General features: G+C 45.3%; 1 protein-coding gene and 1 long non-coding RNA gene across 2 annotated transcripts in view; both read left to right on the top strand.

Annotated features, from left to right (window-relative positions):
- The first annotated feature begins 8,718 nt into the window (after positions 1 to 8,718).
- On the top strand, positions 8,719 to 9,929 carry LOC135828273 (uncharacterized). Its single transcript, XR_010555613.1, has 2 exons — positions 8,719 to 8,962; positions 9,108 to 9,929. It is a non-coding gene; the product is annotated as an uncharacterized LOC135828273 (long non-coding RNA).
- Positions 9,930 to 21,918: 11,989 nt separating this feature from the next.
- LOC135828784 (uncharacterized) overlaps positions 21,919 to 22,609 on the top strand; it is an 8,968-nt gene continuing 8,277 nt past the window's right edge. The window contains exon 1 of the mRNA XM_065341216.1: positions 21,919 to 22,317. Coding sequence (XP_065197288.1) covers positions 22,236 to 22,317 — 82 coding nt within the window. The 5' untranslated portion in view covers positions 21,919 to 22,235. The remainder of the gene's footprint in view (positions 22,318 to 22,609) is intronic.

The following is a 22,609-nucleotide window of genomic DNA, read 5'->3' as shown; positions in this document are numbered from 1 at the left end:
AAAGGCAGCTCACAACACGTGCCACACATACTGATGGCACTTGGGTCTTTTTCCCTCCCCCAGGGGACCAACCACGGTCAGTTTCTGGAAACTACCAGAGGTGAAAGAAAGTGATTAAATTTGTAAAGGTTTGGGAGAACTTCAAATTCAAAGGATCAGTCGGGGAAGTGAACTGCCTGAAAAGAGAAAAAAACGCCAGACCCACCAGGACTCGAACCTGGGACCCTGCTTGTCATGAGCAATGCTCTAACCACTGAGCTATGGGACCAGGCTGAACCTAGAAGGCGCTGACAAGTTTTTCACTCCAAAGGCAGCTCACAACACGTGCCACACATACTGATGGCACTTGGGTCTTTTTCCCTCCCCCAGGGGACCAACCACGGTCAGTTTCTGGAAACTACCAGAGGTGAAAGAAAGTGATTAAATTTGTAAAGGTTTGGGAGAACTTCAAATTCAAAGGATCAGTCGGGGAAGTGAACTGCCTGAAAAGAGAAAAAAACGCCAGACCCACCAGGACTCGAACCTGGGACCCTGCTTGTCATGAGCAATGCTCTAACCACTGAGCTATGGGACCAGGCTGAACCTAGAAGGCGCTGACAAGTTTTTCACTCCAAAGGCAGCTCACAACACGTGCCACACATACTGATGGCACTTGGGTCTTTTTCCCTCCCCCAGGGGACCAACCACGGTCAGTTTCTGGAAACTACCAGAGGTGAAAGAAAGTGATTAAATTTGTAAAGGTTTGGGAGAACTTCAAATTCAAAGGATCAGTCGGGGAAGTGAACTGCCTGAAAAGAGAAAAAAACGCCAGACCCACCAGGACTCGAACCTGGGACCCTCCTTGTCATGAGCAATGCTCTAACCATTGAGCTATGGGACCAGGCTGAACCTAGAAGGCGCTGACAAGTTTTTCACTCCAAAGGCAGCTCACAACACGTGCCACACATACTGATGGCACTTGGGTCTTTTTCCCTCCCCCAGGGGACCAACCACGGTCAGTTTCTGGAAACTACCAGAGGTGAAAGAAAGTGATTAAATTTGTAAAGGTTTGGGAGAACTTCAAATTCAAAGGATCAGTCTTTGGAGTGAAAAACTTGTCAGCGCCTTCTAGGTTCAGCCTGGTCCCATAGCTCAGTGGTTAGAGCATTGCTCATGACAAGCAGGGTCCCAGGTTCGAGTCCTGGTGGGTCTGGCGTTTTTTTCTCTTTTCAGGCAGTTCACTTCCCCGACTGATCCTTTGAATTTGAAGTTCTCCCAAACCTTTACAAATTTAATCACTTTCTTTCACCTCTGGTAGTTTCCAGAAACTGACCGTGGTTGGTCCCCTGGGGGAGGGAAAAAGACCCAAGTGCCATCAGTATGTGTGGCACGTGTTGTGAGCTGCCTTTGGAGTGAAAAACTTGTCAGCGCCTTCTAGGTTCAGCCTGGTCCCATAGCTCAGTGGTTAGAGCATTGCTCATGACAAGCAGGGTCCCAGGTTCGAGTCCTGGTGGGTCTGGCGTTTTTTTCTCTTTTCAGGCAGTTCACTTCCCCGACTGATCCTTTGAATTTGAAGTTCTCCCAAACCTTTACAAATTTAATCACTTTCTTTCACCTCTGGTAGTTTCCAGAAACTGACCGTGGTTGGTCCCCTGGGGGAGGGAAAAAGACCCAAGTGCCATCAGTATGTGTGGCACGTGTTGTGAGCTGCCTTTGGAGTGAAAAACTTGTCAGCGCCTTCTAGGTTCAGCCTGGTCCCATAGCTCAGTGGTTAGAGCATTGCTCATGACAAGCAGGGTCCCAGGTTCGAGTCCTGGTGGGTCTGGCGTTTTTTTCTCTTTTCAGGCAGTTCACTTCCCCGACTGATCCTTTGAATTTGAAGTTCTCCCAAACCTTTACAAATTTAATCACTTTCTTTCACCTCTGGTAGTTTCCAGAAACTGACCGTGGTTGGTCCCCTGGGGGAGGGAAAAAGACCCAAGTGCCATCAGTATGTGTGGCACGTGTTGTGAGCTGCCTTTGGAGTGAAAAACTTGTCAGCGCCTTCTAGGTTCAGCCTGGTCCCATAGCTCAGTGGTTAGAGCATTGCTCATGACAAGCAGGGTCCCAGGTTCGAGTCCTGGTGGGTCTGGCGTTTTTTTCTCTTTTCAGGCAGTTCACTTCCCCGACTGATCCTTTGAATAATAATAATAATTGGAAACTCGGGTATTGAGCCAAGTATAAAAGTAGAAAGGAAAAGGGCATATGGAAAGGAGTCAAGAGTAACTTTCCACCACTGTAACTAGATACTATATACAGTCAGAAAGTGCAACAACTAGGCACAAAACTGACAGAGTACTGAGACATTCGACGTCCTGACACCTAGCTTCAACACATCTCCGTAGCGCTAACCGACAGCCTTCCAACTTGGAAGGTTCAAGGTTATGGAAAGACCAAAGAGGGGAAGGCAAGCGCAACGAAAACGAGCACAAGCTACAGTCCCAACGGAACAAAGAATGTCGATTGTCACTGGACGATGACGAGACCAGTAGGCGATTTGACAAAGCGGTCTAACTACAATTCTAAGCAGCAAAGCAGCACACCACCCAACTTGGGCGGGTCAAAAATATCAAAGATAGTTAAGAAGGGGGAAGCTTTGCGAGAACGAATTGTACAAGCCGAAATCTAAACTCCTACAGTACTCCTCATGCATGACATTGTGATGGACTAGTTGACTACAAAACAAGTTGTTTCACACGACGTACGTTTCGCCATATGGTTCGTGACGGCTCATCAGGTGTGCAATTGGAAACTCGGGTATTGAGCCAATAATAAAAGTAGAAAGGAAAAGGGCATATGGAAAGGAGTCAAGAGTAACTTTCCACCACTGTAACTAGATACTATATACAGTCAGAAAGTGCAACAACTAGGCACAAAACTGACAGAGTACTGAGACATTCGACGTCCTGACACCTAGCTTCAACACATCTCCGTAGCGCTAACCGACAGCCTTCCAACTTGGAAGGTTCAAGGTTATGGAAAGACCAAAGAGGGGAAGGCAAGCGCAACGAAAACGAGCACAAGCTACAGTCCCAACGGAACAAAGAATGTCGATTGTCACTGGACGATGACGAGACCAGTAGGCGATTTGACAAAGCGGTCTAACTACAATTCTAAGCAGCAAAGCAGCACACCACCCAACTTGGGCGGGTCAAAAATATCAAAGATAGTTAAGAAGGGGGAAGCTTTGCGAGAACGAATTGTACAAGCCGAAATCTAAACTCCTACAGTACTCCTCATGCATGACATTGTGATGGACTAGTTGACTACAAAACAAGTTGTTTCACACGACGTACGTTTCGCCATATGGTTCGTGACGGCTCATCAGGTGTGCGATTGGAAACTCGGGTATTGAGCCAATAATAAAAGTAGAAAGGAAAAGGGCATATGGAAAGGAGTCAAGAGTAACTCTCCACCACTGTAACTAGATACTATATACAGTCAGAAAGTGCAACAACTAGGCACAAAACTGACAGAGTACTGAGACATTCGACGTCCTGACACGTCCTGTATATAGTATCTAGTTACAGTGGTGGAAAGTTACTCTTGACTCCTTTCCATATGCCCTTTTCCCTTCTACTTTTAATAATAATAATAATAATAATAATAATGTACAAAGACAAGTAGGGATTGATGAGGAGAGAAATGGGGAAAATCAACTGCAAGGTGGCGGAAACCCGTTGATTGCATAAGCATGGTTAGCTGTAAATAAACAATTATAAACACAGAATCAACAAAAACATCTGCGACACGCACCTGGCTACATTTCACAAGTAAATCTGATCGAGGGTGGGGAAATTTGAAATATCTGGAAGGCAAGACAATTTTGTGACGGTCATGAAATGCTGCAACAGCAACATGCACAGAATGACCTGCGTATAAAAAAAGTATCACCACCACTAACCACATGTTTCCCCAGCAGAATTATAATGCTACAATAGTGCCATTTTCTGCAAGAAAAGGCTTGCACATCAATGCGTATAATACGGTATTGATATGATATGAAGGCCATCATTTACATAAGGGCATTCCATTGATTGGTGACAGAAAAAAACAAAAGAAATTATAGCAATAAAAACTGCTTTATGGCAGCTTTCTAAAAAAGTTATTGTGTTCTAGTCCTGGGTCCGGCATAGGCTATGGAAAATTTATAAAATTGCTTCCAAACTGGCTTGGACTCCGTCTAAAAAGTAAGAAATTAACGAAATGTGATTGCCGAAAATTAAAATTTCATTGAAAACCTCACAATAATCACACACAGGATGAAAAGCTAGAAGACCTTTTCCCTTCGTGATCCTCTTTCCCATGCGCATGCGTGTTGGTGCAGTACAAGTACAGTGTCAGACTAAACAAGTGTTGAAAGCAGCATTTAATAATAATGATATCTTTATTAGGATGACCCAGAGGCTTGTCGCCTATTTGATTGTCAAGTGTTGTGATTATTGTGAGGTTTTGTGTGAAATTTTAATTTTCGGCAATCACATTTCGTTAATTTCTTACTTTTTAGACGGAGTCCAAGCCAGTTTGGAAGCAATTTTAGAAGCAATTAAATTTTCTATAGCCTATGCCGGACCCAGGACTAGAACACAATAACTTTTTTAGAAAGCTGCCATAAAGCAGTTTTTATTGCTATAATCACTTCGGCTACTGCTGTGGCTACTGCTGTGGCTACTACTGTGGCTACTACTGTGGTACTGTGGCTACTGCTGTGGCTACTGCTGTGGCTACTGCTGTGGCTACTGCTGTGGCTACTGCTGTGGCTACTGCTGTGGCTACTGCTATGGCTACTACTGTGGCTACTGCTGTGGCTACTGCTATGGCTACTACTGTGGTACTGTGGCTACTGCTGTGGCTACTGGGCAGGGCGCCCAGCTCAGGTCGCACGCCGTAGCGGCGTGAGCTGGGCGCGGTGAGGGTTGGTGATAACCACATACAGTTTCCTCCTTCCTCCTCCGGAAACTAACTTCCATTTTTGCCCTTTAATTATGTCCCTCGTACTCGTAGCTCGTGCACGTGCACGTGCACGTGGCGCACTAGGCCTAGGTGGCGCACTCGTGAAATAATTACTCGTAGATCTACGAACAAGAGAATAACTGGGGGGACTAATGACAGAATTATTTAGAAAAGCGATCCTGTCAGCTTTTCTATTATTGTGTTCACATGGCGCTACCTAACGACACCGCTATTCAGACACGTTGTCTACGTAGCTACGTAAGTTTCTACGTAAGATGCTCGGTACCTGGTCCTGGACCAGGGAGCTACTCCATGGCTCCTACCATCGCGCGGCCGGCTGGCCGCATGCGCGTATTTAGAAAAGCGATCCTGTCAGCTTTTCTATTATTGTGTTCACATGGCAAGAAAAACGACACCGCTATGCTACGTAAGTTTCTACGTAAGGTGCTCGGTATTTCAGTTAGGCTACGTAAGTCTCTACGTAAGGTGCTCGGTATTAGATCTACCAACGGGTGGTAGCCGCGTTCGGTGCACGTGCACGGCAGACATTGTGTTGCAGTGCAGTCCGTGTTCGAACGTTCGGATGTGCATGCGCGAGGAACTTCCTTCTTTGGAACTGCTTCTTGTATGAGCTGTTTCGGATATTTCGTCTCCTGGCCTGGCTTATTTCGTTTCGGCGCTGCTGAGACCTCCTTTCGCGGAATATTACTCAATGACAGGTGAGTTGACCAGTTCCCTTTGATTCATTTGCTTGTGTTGACTCTTTCATTTACGAAAAGTGTGCTGATTTTGGGCGGAATGCAATAAAATAAATAAAGGAAAGCTGACAGGATCTCTTTGTTTCCTTCGATTCATTTGCTTATGCTCACCCTTTCATTTACGGAAACGTGTGCTGATTTTATTCGGATTTAGATCCATTCTTATCTCTTTGCCCTTGTCTACAGTGTGCGAAGAACGCGGGTTCACCTTCTGGACGGTAAGGCTTATGTTAGATGTGTTGTCGAAATACTCATATTCATTGTTGTTGTTGTTGTTGTTGTTTATTTATTTTACATCGCATAGCAAACGGGCAGTTCTGCCCAATATTATGAAAGCGATGACAACCAGTAAGAAGAGTCAGAAATGAAGAGAAAATAAATGAAAATAAAAATACGAAAACGGAAGTAGCAATGAGGGGAGGCAGGGTCAAGACGAGCAGAAAAAAATGGATCTCAAATTTACAAGTCGGGTCATCGTAGCATGATTCTATCGAGTCTCATCAGCAGGTTACGAAAGCCATTACATTTAACCGAAGTAGAATACGCGTAGCATGCGTTTGAATTCACGGACAGATACTATGGACTTCATGCAGTCGGGCAGGCCATTCCAGAGTCGGCAGCTGGCTAGAAGCGGTCGGCATGCGCCAGAAGCACTGTGGGCCAGGGGGAGGGGAAGGTTGCGTCCCAATTGACCTCGAGTGGTCATGCCTGTCGGCGGGCCTTGCAATACAATTCGGGACGACAACAGCTCACTGACGATTCCAGAACGGATTCTAAATGTCAGGAGTCGGAGCTTGCATTCCCCTCGTTCCAGCACTGTACATTGCAAATATTGGTACGTTACTAGTAAGGCACTAGTCAGTGGCATACTATCGTTGGCAGTTCCCAATCTGGAGGGAAAGGTTCAAGGACCCATTGACCGAGTTTGCAAAATATATTCGCATATCAGGGAAAATCTCTATTGTGGAGAGGATCAGTAACTTGTTTGCTTCATACGAAACAAGCCAACGGGTGCAGTCTCGTCTCGTGAAGATCTTGTACTTGTATGATTGGATTTGTTTACTCGAGTCTGGGCTGTTTGATTCAATTATTTGTGAGTACCGCCGAGATTGCACTGCCCCAAATAAAGTTTCGTGCCGCCAAAGCAAGAATTACGATCTGCAATCTGTTTGTAGTACATGTACCTGCAAGAATGTGCTGTACATGTATCGTACTTTCTCTGTTGCTGTTTCAGTTGCCGTCATGTTTCTAAAGAAAGGTTCAGTAGAGAGGTTCTGCAAAACGAAAATTCGAACGAAGTTTCGCGACAGTCCTTGCGAAAGTGTGTACGAATTTTTGCACGAATTGCGCGTTCTGCACATTTTCGTAGTTTGCACGGGCCAAGTGCACGTACGCCATGACCCGATCTCACGAATTTTCCTACGACAGTTCATTTCGCGTTCCCTACAAGTTTCGCGTCCAAAGTTGCGAAAGTTCTATCGAAGTTTCGCACTTCATAACGTAGAACGAAAGTTTGTACGCATTTTCGTTTTGCAGAACCTCTCTATTGTAGTGACTCATTTGTTTCATATGAGACGAGTCAATGAGTTGGTGTGGCTTAGAATCATCTTTCGCTGTAGAAGAAATCTATTCGTATGTCTATTGGAGAAATAATTGTATTCACTGGTTATAGAATAAATACCATCGGTCCCTTGGTGTTCGTCCTAAAGAGGTTCGACTGGATATCATTCATACTCACCAAAAGATGTGTAAGATTTTATTATTATGGAGTGCCTTGTTTATCTCTCAGTACCTCCAACCATAGCCTTGCCCCTTTAATCCTCAGGATCAGTGTCGTTGTCGGAAGGAGGTGTCGGACTCAGCAATGTATTTGTTTACATTTTAATACATGTTTATTGTTCCTCTTTTGCTGTGTTGTTTTAGAAAATCGTGGACTAACAGATTGAAGTCATTGAACTACTTCCAAAAGTTGTATCGACATCAACAGGATTACGATTTCAGTGCAATATGATGCAGGATGACCTTATCACGAAAACCCATGATTATAAACCATTATAAACACAGAATCAACAAAAACATCTGCGACACGCACTTGGTTACATTTCTCAAATAAATCTGATCGAGGGTTGGGAGATCTGAAATATCTGAAAGGCAAGACAATTTTATGACAGAGTCATGAAATTCTGCTACAGCAACATGCACAGAATGACCTCCGTATAAAAAACGTATCACCACGGTCCACCACTACGTACTCACATGTTTCCCCGCAGAAGAACATGCATTTTGCCATTTTCTGCAAGAAAAGGCTTGCACATCAATGCGTATAATACGGTATTGATCTCTTGATATGATGTGAAGGCCATCATTTAGTTTAAATTTACATATTGATATACTAGTAGGGCATTCCATTGATTGGTGACAGAAAAAACAAAAGAAATTATAGCAATAAAACTGCTTTATGGCAGTTTTCTAAAAAAAAGTTATTGTGTTCTAGTCCATGGACCCCGTCTAAAAAGTAAGAAATTAACGAAATGTGATAGCCGAAAATTAAAATTTTACACAAAACCTCACAATAATCACACACAGAATGAAAAGCTACATGTACTCGTAGAAGACCTTTTCCCCTCGTGATCCTCTTTCCTATGCATGCATGACATGCATGTTGCCAATTGTTGGTGCAGTACAAGTTTAGTGTTGAAAGCAGCATATCAAGTGTTGTGATTATTGTGAGGTTTTGTGTGAAATTTGAATTTTCGGCTATCACATTTCGTTAATTTCTTACTTTTTAGACGGGGTCCATGGACTAGAACACAATAACTTTTTTTTAGAAAACTGCCATAAAGCAGTTTTATTGCTATAATGTACTTTTGCCTTGGTACGAATCGTACTCAAACTCGCAGCTAGCTGGCTCGCCGACTTTATAATAAATAAAAATTAATAATTATTAGTAATAGACCGATCCCCTTATTATACTGGGTTCGAGCACGGGGGCAACCTCACTCGCGATCGAGCTAGTTTTTGAACGTGACAGCATCTTTGACAGTGTGTTTCAGGTTTGTTTTGGAATGTCTTCTGCTTAGTTCAAGTAGTTTGCGATGGCTTTGAGCGGTGCTGAACCTCCTGCTGGTAGGAGCAGAGTCTCCGAGAGAGACATGGACTGTGATGCAGCTGCAGGATTTTTTCAAGGCGCGGGAGGGAACGATCTCGGGCCACAAACAGGAGTAACTCCAGAGGTGAGTTTTTTTGTTGTTGAAATATTCGAATCGCGAATCGTGTTGTGAGATTTATTTTGTGCCTAGGCAGACCGTATTTCTTTCTCCTTGAGATCGGTGCTGAAGATAATAGTAACCTTTTTCTGGTCTGCCTTTTCCTCTCCAGAGCCATCTTCTATGAAGGTAACCGTGGTGCTGCCAAGTCACCAAGTCGCGATCGCGATCAGCAGCCCTGAAGTGGAAAAATCGATTTTCCAACGATCTGGTTGGACATCAGCCACTAAAGTACTTCTGATTTGCCTGTAGTGACAACAGCAGCCATCCTTGGACACCTTGCAAAGACAGGAAACGCCACTTGTGGAAGCGACTGCTATGAGGTGACGATAGCAGTGGTGATCGCTATTTTGTCAAGTCGAAGGGCTAGCCAACCCAGAGGAAGCATTAAAAAAACGATGAGCAGTGCGTGGTGTTTGTTGAGCGTGAAGAGCTAGAGGAGGACAGTGCTTACACATGGAAGGAGTGGATGGTGTTTGAAGAACAGTGTGCTGTGTGCCGGCTGGTGGTTTTTGTCAGCATGTATTCGTGCTGCTTCTTGTGCTGGAACACTTCTCGCCCAGGAAGGCAGATTGCGTGCTCCCTGGCCCTCAGTCGGCAATGGGGCATTTATTCCAGGAACATTACCCCGGAGCCAGTGATGAGTCGTACCTTTGAAAAGTCGAATCTTGCTGTTAATCGCAAGCGTAGCGCAGTGGATTGCTCCCTCTTCGAAGCACGAGGGTCAAAGCTTGCCGCTGTCTGCAACGAAGTGTGTGTGCGGTTCTTTCGAACCTATGAATATACCCCTCCCCTCTCTCTCTTAGGAAGACTGCATGTTCAGAGTGAACTATTTTCTAGTATATTTGATGTGAGACGGGCTGTTTACGCCCAAGATGAAGATACAGTTTTTTTCTGTTTCTATACGTTCCTAATAAAATACATTGTGACAGAGCTTTCGGTCATACTCCGCTGTACTACATCCTCAATCCGCCACCACCATGCGCTCTTGGCCGAACTAATGCACGAAGCATAAACACACCAGCACAGCAAGGACACTTCCATTGACAGATATTGTTTACGCCTCTAGACAGCTGTTTCGTTTCTTCGAGCTCATCGTTAGAGGAGGATAGTAGCGGGATACTAATGATGATATAATATAAGATGATAGACGGTTTATGGTCGGATATTGATGATTCGAGATCTAAGAAAGCAATGACAGTGATTGCGAAATGGATAATACTATCATGATTATATGCCAGTCTGGTAATGCGTTGTACTGGTGGACAGTATTGAAATCATCACTGCATTCGATGCAAATATTGAAAGAGTAAGAGAACCTGGTTCATTTGGTTGCATCTGCGACTGGCTACCGGGTGTTGTGATCAGCAATGTTACCATGAGAGAAAATAAGAGCGCAAGGATCTGTTGGGTCTTGTTGTGCCGTGCCGGTGCGAGAACCCTAAGTGCATTGCAAAATAGAACTGTTTCATCCACAATGCAGAATGTCTTGCGGTACATGGCATTGATGACTGAACATCTCGCCAGCTCGCCCAAATGGGGATCATGCCCAAACGGAGGAACAAGAAATCTTTCCAGCTCAGCTAGTTATATACCGTGAAACGGATGATTAACTTGTGCCACGCATGCCAGCTTCTGTTCCATTCGGCCCAGGCTTAGACACGTCAATGCCAATAGCAGCTGAGCCTCCATTACATGCTCATTGGCGATTTACGGCCACCTCCAACTGTATCCGCCGTCCCTCAGCTTCCGTCTTCGCAGATCTGGCGCGGCGCAGTACATTTTCTCGGCTAGGCTCAAAGAAGTCCCACAGAGCGGTCCAAACACCTGAAGGCAAACCAGTCAGAAACTGGAGCGGCTCAGAGTCTTTCTTTATGTTATTGTACGTAAGCTGTTTTTCGGCTTTCTTCACCCCAGTCCTCACATCGTCCAACTGCTCCACGAGACTCTGTACACGAGCTCTACTTGCTGCCTGCTCCTGATGCAGATGCTGCACTTCCATTACAGGACCAAGCTGCACTAAGCCAGGTTCCTTTCCAACTCAAAGTACCGTTGCCTCTCAGCAAAATACTGGTTTGGGAGCATGGGGAGCTCGTGATGCAGACGCTGCACTACCATGACCGAACTGCACTAGGCTCAGCAAATACTGTTTTGCGAGCATGGGGAGCAGGGCGTCCAGACTCCACTCTCTTGCGAAAAGCAAACCTGGTACCGTAGGACAGCTGTTTGGGTTCCTGGACTCATCCTGCCCTTGTAGAGCTGGGCAAAACGATTTCGATTTCGGGATCGAAATGATCGCTGCAACTCAAATATTCAGAGTGACCCTAAAACTACGTCCTTCCTCACGGGGCATAGCCTGGATCCGCTTGCTCCAGGTCGCTGTGGCTCCACACGACGAAAAGAGTGAAATGACTTGTTTGCTTCGTCCTCCTGTTCTGACAGTGAGGAACGCAGCAATGATCCTGAGAAGGCATCCTGAAGTCGTAAAAAGGAAGACGTCTAAACAAAAACAAAACAGCTCAAATCAAAAGTCCTTGTGACATTTTTTGTAGACAGGCTTGCACTGCATGTAGATTTCGCGTGCTCTGCACTTCGCATGCGAGAAGTCACGCACAGCCGAGGTGAGGTTGGTCGCGTGTGTGCAGCAGGATCCCACGCGACTGCGGAGTTGCCCCCTTGCTCGAACCCAGACAATAATAAGGGGATCGGTCTATTTAGTATGTTTTGTTGCTCTACAAGCCTTCCCTCTAGTCCTCTTGATATCAGGCTCTTCTTAGAGTAAAGACAAGTTTTTCCTGCTCTAATCAGTAGCTCAGAGCTACACCAAGATGAACGTGACGGTGAAAGGCCACGCGCATCGGCGCGTGCAACAAATAACCAGGCTCCGAATTAGCTGCAGCTGCTGAGAACTTGACTGGACGAAGCCTGCCATGGCGTGGACAAATTCCTTTCTACGCAGTGCCTGGACCCAGCTGAAAAACTGGCGACTGCGCAAATCATGGGCATTGGTGTTGGTGGTTGCACTCGTGCTGACTTCGCTGGCGTTCAGGATCAGAAATGTGGTTTTAAGTCCAGCACCCTCCCACCCTCCTCTGACCAGCGATATTGTAGCTCTACATGAAATACTGAGGCCACCACGCTCCTACCCTCCTACGCTCAGTAGATCTACTACTACTACTACCTCCGATACTGGTAGTGCCAGGATTACAGGCACAACTGACGACCACAGCAACACAGTGCAACATCCTGTCCCCGACATAACGGGTGGTAACATAGTAATCAGTGGCAGTAGCAGCAATAATGCTAGTGCCAGCTGCCGACGCATTCTGTTGATTGTGATTTTCAACCACTACTTCCCGGGCAATATTGCCATACTGGAGGGAATGTACGGCGACGGCTTTGCCAGCATAGTGTTCTATGCGGACGCAGCGGACACAGACCGCGGCGTGCACGGTGTGGACATGTCCAGGGGGTTCTACCAGCAGCGCGCGATAAGCCACGCCATCCGCACGCACCCTGACTTTGACGGCTACGTGTGGCTGGGCGACGACGTCCTGATGAATCACTACCGGCTGCTGGCGCTGGTCAACCAGCACAAGCTAGTGCTGGCCGGGCCCGACGTGGAGAAGTACTGTGTGCACAACGTCACGCGACCGGAGTGCGACCGCAAGAACAGTTCGCACTGGAACGAGCCGGAGGGGCGCGTGGTGGCCGTTCAGATCATGCGCGACCTGCCCGCCGCCTACGGGTGGCATCTGGATGCGTCCCTGGGATGCAGTAGCTGCCTGCGTAAGGGCGTGTCTGACTCTGGCTACATACCACGTGGGCGGTGCTCTGAATTTCTGATGCTGGCCCACATCTTCAGGGACATCTTCTTTGAGTACGCGATCCCGAGCATCTTCATGCTGATGTCGGCGGGAATCGATAACATCATGATCGCACCGGCCTACTATTCCTGGTCGGCCGACGCTCAGGAGCGCTTCAGGGACGTGGAGACGCATGTGCGGAGTAGCGCCGATCTCGTGTTCGCGCATCCGATCAAGCTTCACAGCCAGGCTCAGCGCCAGATGGCTCTAGACTGGCTGGCCGTCCGGAAACGTGCGAGCGGATGGAAAAGAAGCAGGCGGCGGTCGCGAAGAAAACACTCGCATGTCACGGACGCACTGTGTGTGAAATTCTAGGGCACTGCGGTGCGTTCTGACTGGTCGTATCCTTGACTACGACCTTGTGACGTTCGTGAATAGTATGGCAGTGAACATAGTATCCACTCCATGTGTTTCTGGCTGCACCAGCAATCTGGTGGCTATGGTGACCATGGTAGCTATGGTGACCATGCTGCACAAGTGAACTGGAAAAGGTAAAGAGGGCGCTTTCAACTACTCAAGAAATTGACTTCATTATTCTTATTTCAACTCGTGTATTCTTATTTATTCTGATTTATTCCGTTTAACCAACCGAACCAGATGTTTTTGATGTTTTTTTAGCCGCCTAGGCAAAATTGAACATGTATTATTGTTTTAAAATCAGAACATGTGAGCAGTGCACACAATATTAGTACTAGTATTAGTAGTGCAAGCAAGTAGCGCACATCATTAGGCGGAGGAAAAGAAAATACATGCATTAGACCATCACTGGGTTGAGCTGCTTTTGTCTGTGCCTGTGTGTGTGTGTGTGTGTGTGTGTGGTGTGTGTGTGTGTGTGTGTACATGTGTGTGTGTACATGTATGTGTGTACATGTATGTGTGTGTGTGTGTGTGTGTGTGTGTGTGTGTGTGTGCGCGCGCATGCGGTAGAGCGTTTAGGAGAAGTGGCGATTTGAAGCGTCACATCAAGTACTGCCCAACTCAGTAGCCTATCATCTTCACTGGAGATGGGTCGTCAAAGGTCAAGGTGTGTGTGTGTGTGTGTGTGTGTGTGTGTGTGTGTGTGTGTGTGTGTGTGTGTGTGTGTGTGTACATGTGTGTGTGTGTGTGTGTGTGTGTGTGTGTGTGTGTGTGTGTGTGTGTGTGTGTGTGTGTGTGTGGTGGTGGTGTGTGTGTGTGTGTGTGTACATGTGTGTGTGTGTGTGCATGTGTGTGTGTGTGTGTGTGTGCATGTGTGTGTGACTCTGTGTGTGTGCATGTGTGTGACTTGCTACAACTACCTTGGTCTACGTGTGAAGGATCACAGTTCAATGGCACTTGCGAGTGTGTATTGTTGCTACTGCTGTTGTTTAGACTGGATATGCGGCTAATATTAATAATAATAATAATAATAATAACTATTAATAAGCATAGCTCGCATCTTCCCTGAACCTGTTAGACAAGAGCAGAGTCGACGCATCTGTCAACAGTGTCAAGCCAAGTTAGTCTATCTCCTGCAGCTTGGAGAGCGCTCTCCACGGAGAGATCCGCTGCCTTCAGGTCTTGCCAAATCGTATCTATCCACCGCAATGGTGGACGGTCACGGTTTTTTTATGTCGTTTGTATTGATTGATAACTCCAGTGCTTGGAACGAGGCGGATTCTGGACCCTCTCGCACCACATGGCCAAACCACAGCAGCCTGCGTCTCCAGCATGTGGCACTATTTGGAGATTGGTTTGTTTCTGTGTAAAGTTGTTATTGGTGATGCGTTGCGGGTAGACAATCTGCAGTAGTACGCGTAGCTTCCTCCGTTGCCATTTGTCTAATATGCGCATAATTTATTTTAATTTGTAGAGCAAGCCATGGATCGACAAATCGTCACCACTAGTGAATCGCATAAAGTTGAACTATAAACCCGGATTTTATACGACTCCCTGGCCGCCATTATCAGTACACTTTACAAGTTTGCACCGCAGATACATGTACTCTGGAGCTCCCTAAACCTCACCACCACTGCCACGATTCAGGTTGTGCGTGCTTCCCCTAGCTGCATCTCATGTTTGGCATTTAAGTGGTTTTGTAAAAATAAAAAAATAAAAATCATGTACTTCGAAGTACATACTGTTAACCCGGGAATTTTCGGTGGTGTAATAGTTTCGTTATTTCCCAAAATCAACGGTTCGGTAGCGTGAAAATTTCGGCGAAACCAGTTACTTCAGGTAGCTAGATCCAAAAATGCAGTTTATTTATTTTATTTATTTATTTATTTCTGCACCTCGTGGCATGTCAAGACAGCCAATTGAATTGAGGAGAGGGTGAGACCAACCACGGAAGAAGAGAAAAAAGAAAATGAAGAGCACGTACACAAAGTGGGAAGGGATTAGCAACTTACAAAGCAATGGGATGCTCAGCGAGCTATGCAGCGGAAGTGGGGACTGTGACTTTGTTTACTTATTATTATTATACGCATTCCCGTGTTGAAGTGTAGCAGCAGTATGCTGCGTCCACAGCTTCGCTTATGCAGAATGGCTTGGGTGAGAGGAGAGGGGAGAGAAAGCAACAAGGCAACCGACATCTATGAAATTGGTCACAATAACATGAAGAGAACCAACCTACATATGCATGATTGCCCAAGAATGGAGACGACCAAATATAATGGCTTTGTTTACTTGCACACTTTAAATACATGGACCTGTGGACACTGTGTGGCATGGCCGTGTGCAATCATTTTAGGTCGCATTTTATGTTTAATAGGTATTAAAATAAATTACCCGTGCCGAAGTTACCGAAATCAAATCTCCGCCGAAATTTTCCGGTTTTACAGTATTCTGTACATGTACCCTCTCCTCAATTCCGGCTGTCTTGACATGCTACGAGGTGCAGAAAAAATAAATAAAATGTATTCTGCTTCAGCTTCCTTGAAGTACTATGCGCTACTGTAAAAGCCATTACTGTAAAAAAGTGTAAATATACAAAATTTCGGCACTTCACGTTTTTTGACATTTTGGCGGCGATTTATTTTCGGCGTGGGGTATAGTGTGACAGATGCTGTGAAAAATTTCATCGGCGTTTTAATTTAGGCGTTTTGGGTCGGTGCCGAATATAGCCGAAATTAAATAGCTGCCGAAAATTTGTATATCTACAGTGTCCTATAAACGAGGCGCATACATGTACATTGTATTATTATTACGAAATGACCCAAAGGCAATATGCCCATCGACGGGTTTCATTTGATTGAAAGAACAGTACTACTACCACTACTACTAGTATAATAATATATAAATAATATATAAGCCTTGCTTGGTAGTTAAACATGTTTTTCGATTTTGACAGCATGTTACAAGGCGAGGACGCGTAGTGCTCCTGACTACAACCATAACCCGGCTGGCAGAGTGCCGGTCTTGCGACCATTTGAACCGTATTGGGAAAACCCAGGTTCGGACCCGGATGCATCAGAAAAGTGTCCATATTCACGAAGTGTCGTTATACCCGAAGTCTCATTATTGTAATGATTTCGGTTGGATGGGACTTTGCTCTGGGCATGGAAATTCTGTCGTCATTCGCAAATCATGATTGTGTCGTTATATCCGCAGTCGTTATTAGCGAAGTTGCCTGTATTGTCGCTCATTCTCCACGCTCAATAGCAATATTATATGATTGTATCGATTTCTATCATGATTGTGTCGTTATATCCGCAGTCGTTATTAGCGAAGTTGCCTGTATTGTCGCTCATTCTCCACGCTCAATAGCAATATTATATGATTGTATCGATTTCTGTATAACGATTAAATCGTTATACGGAAATCGAATTTTCTCCTCGTTAGAATAAGGTATATGACATAGTACAGTAAAGTCTGTCAAGGCGACCACTCGGATAAGGCGACCACTCGGATAAGGCGACCACTCGGATAAGGCGACCATTTGACTCTAAATAAACAAACAACAACTCGGATAAGGCGACCACTCGGATAAGGCGACCATTCGACTCTAAATAAACAAACAACAACTCGGATAAGGCGACCACTCGGATAAGGCGACCATTTGACTCTAAATAAACAAACAACAACTCGGATAAGGCGACCACTCGGATAAGGCGACCATTCGACTCTAAATAAACAAACAATAACTCGGATAAGGTGACCACTCGGATAAGGCGACCATTTGACTCTAAATAAACAAACAACAACTCGGATAAGGCGACCACTCGGATAAGGCGACCATTGGACTCTAAATAAACAAACAACAACTCGGATAAGGCGACCACTCGGATAAGGCGACCATTTGACTCTAAATAAACAAACAACAACTCGGATAAGGCGACCACTCGGATAAGGCGACCATTTGACTCTAAATAAACAAACAACAACTTGGATAAGGCGATCACTCGGATAAGGCGACCATTCGACTCTAAATAAACAAACAACAACTCGGATAAGGCGACCACTCGGATAAGGCGACCATTTGACTCTAAATAAACAAACAACAACTCGGATAAGGCGACCACTCGGATAAGGCGACCATTCGACTCTAAATAAACAAACAACAACTCGGATAAGGCGACCACTCGGATAAGGCGACCATTCGACTCTAAATAAACAAACAACAACTCGGATAAGGCGACCACTCGGATAAGGCGACCATTCGACTCTAAATAAACAAACAACAACTCGGATAAGGCGACCACTCGGATAAGGCGACCATTTGACTCTAAATAAAGAAACAACAACTCGGATAAGGCGACCACTCGGATAAGGCGACCATTTGACTCTAAATAAACAAACAACAACTCGGATAAGGCGACCACTCGGATAAGGCGACCATTTGACTCTAAATAAACAAACAACAACTCGGATAAGGCGACCACTCGGATAAGGCGACCATTTGACTCTAAATAAACAAACAACAACTCGGATAAGGCGACCACTCGGATAAGGCGACCATTTGACTCTAAATAAACAAACAACAACTCGGATAGGGCGACCACTCGGATAAGGCGACCATTTGACTCTAAATAAACAAACAACAACTCGGATAAGGCGACCACTCGGATAAGGCGACCATTTGACTCTAAATAAACAAACAACAACTCGGATAAGGCGACCACTCGGATAAGGCGACCACTCGGATAAGGCGACCATTTGACTCTAAATAAACAAACAACAACTCGGATAAGGCGACCACTCGGATAAGGCGACCATTGGACTCTAAATAAACAAACAACAACTCGGATAAGGCGACCACTCGGATAAGGCGACCATTCGACTCTAAATAAACAAACAACAACTCGGATAAGGCGACCACTCGGATAAGGCGACCATTCGACTCTAAATAAACAAACAACAACTCGGATAAGGCGACCACTCGGATAAGGCGACCATTTGACTCTAAATAAACAAACAACAACTCGGATAAGGCGACCACTCGGATAAGGCGACCATTCGACTCTAAATAAACAAACAACAACTCGGATAAGGCGACCACTCGGATAAGGCGACCATTCGACTCTAAATAAACAAACAACAACTCGGATAAGGCGACCACTCGGATAAGGCGACCATTTGACTCTAAATAAACAAACAACAACTCGGATAAGGCGACCACTCGGATAAGGCGACCATTTGACTCTAAATAAACAAACAACAACTCGGATAAGGCGACCACTCGGATAAGGCGACCATTTGACTCTAAATAAACAAACAACAACTCGGATAAGGCGACCACTCGGATAAGGCGACCATTTGACTCTAAATAAACAAACAACAACTCGGATAAGGCGACCACTCGGATAAGGCGACCATTTGACTCGAAATAAACAAACAACAACTCGGATAAGGCGACCACTCGGATAAGGCGACCATTCGACTCTAAATAAACAAACAACAACTCGGATAAGGCGACCACTCGGATAAGGCGACCATTCGACTCTAAATAAACAAACAACAACTCGGATAAGGCGACCACTCGGATAAGGCGACCATTCGACTCTAAATAAACAAACAACAACTCGGATAAGGCGACCACTCGGATAAGGCGACCATTCGACTCTAAATAAACAAACAACAACTCGGATAAGGCGACCACTCGGATAAGGCGACCATTCGACTCTAAATAAACAAACAACAACTCGGATAAGGCGACCACTCGGATAAGGCGACCATTCGACTCTAAATAAACAAACAACAACTCGGATAAGGCGACCACTCGGATAAGGCGACCATTTGACTCTAAATAAACAAACAACAACTCGGATAAGGCGACCACTCGGATAAGGCGACCATTCGACTCTAAATAAACAAACAACAACTCGGATAAGGCGACCACTCGGATAAGGCGACCATTCGACTCTAAATAAACAAACAACAACTCGGATAAGGCGACCACTCGGATAAGGCGACCATTTGACTCTAAATAAACAAACAACTCGGATAAGACGACCACTCGGATAAGGCGACCATTTGACTCTAAATAAACAAACAACAACTCGGATAAGGCGACCACTCGGATAAGGCGACCATTTGACTCTAAATAAACAAACAACAACTCGGATAAGGCGACCACTCGGATAAGGCGACCATTTGACTCTAAATAAACAAACAACAACTCGGATAAGGCGACCACTCGGATAAGGCGACCATTTGACTCTAAATAAACAAACAACAACTCGGATAGGGCGACCACTCGGATAAGGCGACCATTTGACTCTAAATAAACAAACAACAACTCGGATAAGGCGACCACTCGGATAAGGCGACCATTTGACTCTAAATAAACAAACAACAACTCGGATAAGGCGACCACTCGGATAAGGCGACCATTCGACTCTAAATAAACAAACAACAACTCGGATAAGGCGACCACTCGGATAAGGCGACCATTTGACTCTAAATAAACAAACAACAACTCGGATAAGGCGACCACTCGGATAAGGCGACCATTGGACTCTAAATAAACAAACAACAACTCGGATAAGGCGACCACTCGGATAAGGCGACCATTCGACTCTAAATAAACAAACAACAACTCGGATAAGGCGACCACTCGGATAAGGCGACCATTCGACTCTAAATAAACAAACAACAACTCGGATAAGGCGACCACTCGGATAAGGCGACCATTCGACTCTAAATAAACAAACAACAACTCGGATAAGGCGACCACTCGGATAAGGCGACCATTTGACTCTAAATAAACAAACAACAACTCGGATAAGGCGACCACTCGGATAAGGCGACCATTTGACTCTAAATAAACAAACAACAACTCGGATAAGGCGACCACTCGGATAAGGCGACCATTTGACTCTAAATAAACAAACAACAACTCGGATAAGGCGACCACTCGGATAAGGCGACCATTTGACTCTAAATAAACAAACAACAACTCGGATAAGGCGACCACTCGGATAAGGCGACCATTGGACTCTAAATAAACAAACAACAACTCGGATAAGGCGACCACTCGGATAAGGCGACCATTCGACTCTAAATAAACAAACAACAACTCGGATAAGGCGACCACTCGGATAAGGCGACCATTTGACTCTAAATAAACAAACAACAACTCGGATAAGGCGACCACTCGGATAAGGCGACCATTGGACTCTAAATAAACAAACAACAACTCGGATAAGGCGACCACTCGGATAAGGCGACCATTCGACTCTAAATAAACAAACAACAACTCGGATAAGGCGACCACTCGGATAAGGCGACCATTCGACTCTAAATAAACAAACAACAACTCGGATAAGGCGACCACTCGGATAAGGCGACCATTCGACTCTAAATAAACAAACAACAACTCGGATAAGGCGACCACTCGGATAAGGCGACCATTCGACTCTAAATAAACAAACAACAACTCGGATAAGGCGACCACTCGGATAAGGCGACCATTTGACTCTAAATAAACAAACAACAACTCGGATAAGGCGACCACTCGGATAAGGCGACCATTCGACTCTAAATAAACAAACAACAACTCGGATAAGGCGACCACCTGTCCTAGAAGACCACTGAAACCAGCACCAAGGAATGCTATTTCCAGACAAATAACCCTGGATTAATAAGGAGACCACCAAAGAAGACTTTGTACTTATACAGTAAGTCCTTGTCCTTGAAGTTGAAGTGACCTATGTGCAGTAGCTACACAGCCTGACAGTGTCAGGCTACTACTGACACTAGTGACATTGACAGTGTAGACGCTACTGCAGTTCATTTCAAAACTATAGACGCGTAGGGTTTTTGAAATATTTCAAATTTGGCTGGAGCTTTTTGAGAATAGTTTTCGGAATATTGCTCAGGATCGCTCCACAATTACTCTCATAGAGTTTCTAAACGATTGGATAACAGACGCCCAATTTGGAAAAATGTATGCACAAAGTGATCTCAGATTTTATGTGGTATAGATGCTGGCATAACGGTTTTTGCCTAGGTACGCGTCTATAGTTTTGAAATGGACTGTAGTAGTGTACTACTAGTGTACAATACATCACACAGTAGGTGCTCGTGATGTACTTGGCAGATTGATTTTGAGATGCCAGAGATGCCAGAGATCGAGAAGCAACCATGACCTGGCCTGCATGCACACAATCGTCAATATTTCAAGAACAGTGAAACCTGTCTAAGACGACCGCTCAAGGGACCTTCAAAATGTGGTCTCTCGGTTACCAGGTGGTCTCCTTATCCGGGGTCGTTTGACTGGAAATAGCATCCCTTGGTCCTGGTTTCAGTGGTCTTTTAGGACAGGTGGTCGCCTTATCCAAGTGGTCCCCTTCACAGGTTTTACTGTATAGGGAAAGGCGCAAGTGTGTAGTAGTAGCAGCAAGAGTATAATCATCTTGCTATATTATAACCCCTGGGCCTGGGTTATTAAACTCTTGGTAGTAGTGAGTGACTGCCAAGTGTTCAATGAGTCATAATCATGAGGACATTATTTTTAAAAAATTGTTCTGGCCATACAGCTACATGTAGCAGTACATGTACACCATTGATTGTACTACCGCCGGTAGTACCGGCACAAGACTACAGTACATGACTGTGCTCTTGCTATGTCATTGTACTGGTCCTATGCAGAGGCGACCGGATGTCCTTCGCCCAAGTGCGGGTGGACAGATAATGATTAATTTTAGCGTTCGTTTTCTGCCCGTACCAACAACAACAGCACTCTACTGCTGTACTAGTCTATTACTAAGTAAGTATTAGTAATACTGAGTATTAGCCGGTGCTGGAAGTAACCTCGTTGAGCGACGTACAGCTCGCCGCTGCTCTCAATCCCTATTCGCCCACATACTCGTAGTCATTGCCACACCACTCACCGAGTCACGGATCCAACAGACTAACTACTTTCGACACAGCTGGACCGCTAACTGTGCCGCTGACACCGGCTCGCCTCCGAAATGGCCGTGGTGTACTGCCACCTGTTGTTCCCTGTGCAAGCGCTGGCACTGCTGCTTCTGCCCTTGTTCTCCGCTACACCAGGTATTAAATTATTATTTTAACAGTGTAAAGGCTAAAGCCTTTTTTCGTGTGCACCCAGAAAATTTAATTGCTCAGATTCATGTGACGATGCATTGTCCAGTGAAAAGTTCGCACGTCCGCGTTACCACCGGCTATACAATAATAATTATTCCCGTAGCTATGCAGAAGACGTTACTTCAGTAACGTCTGGCGCTAGCCAGGGTCCACACAGCTTTAATTTGGTGTTTGTTTGTGTGTTTGTTTGTGTCACGCCTGGCGCTATCCATATCTGACGGCAAAAAAGCATAGGATG

Source organism: Sycon ciliatum, chromosome 12 (genome assembly GCF_964019385.1).
Source record: "Sycon ciliatum chromosome 12, ocSycCili1.1, whole genome shotgun sequence".
Taxonomy (NCBI): domain Eukaryota; kingdom Metazoa; phylum Porifera; class Calcarea; order Leucosolenida; family Sycettidae; genus Sycon; species Sycon ciliatum.
The sequence above is the reverse complement of the archived record's forward strand: the minus strand, read 5'-3'. Positions and strand labels throughout refer to the sequence as shown.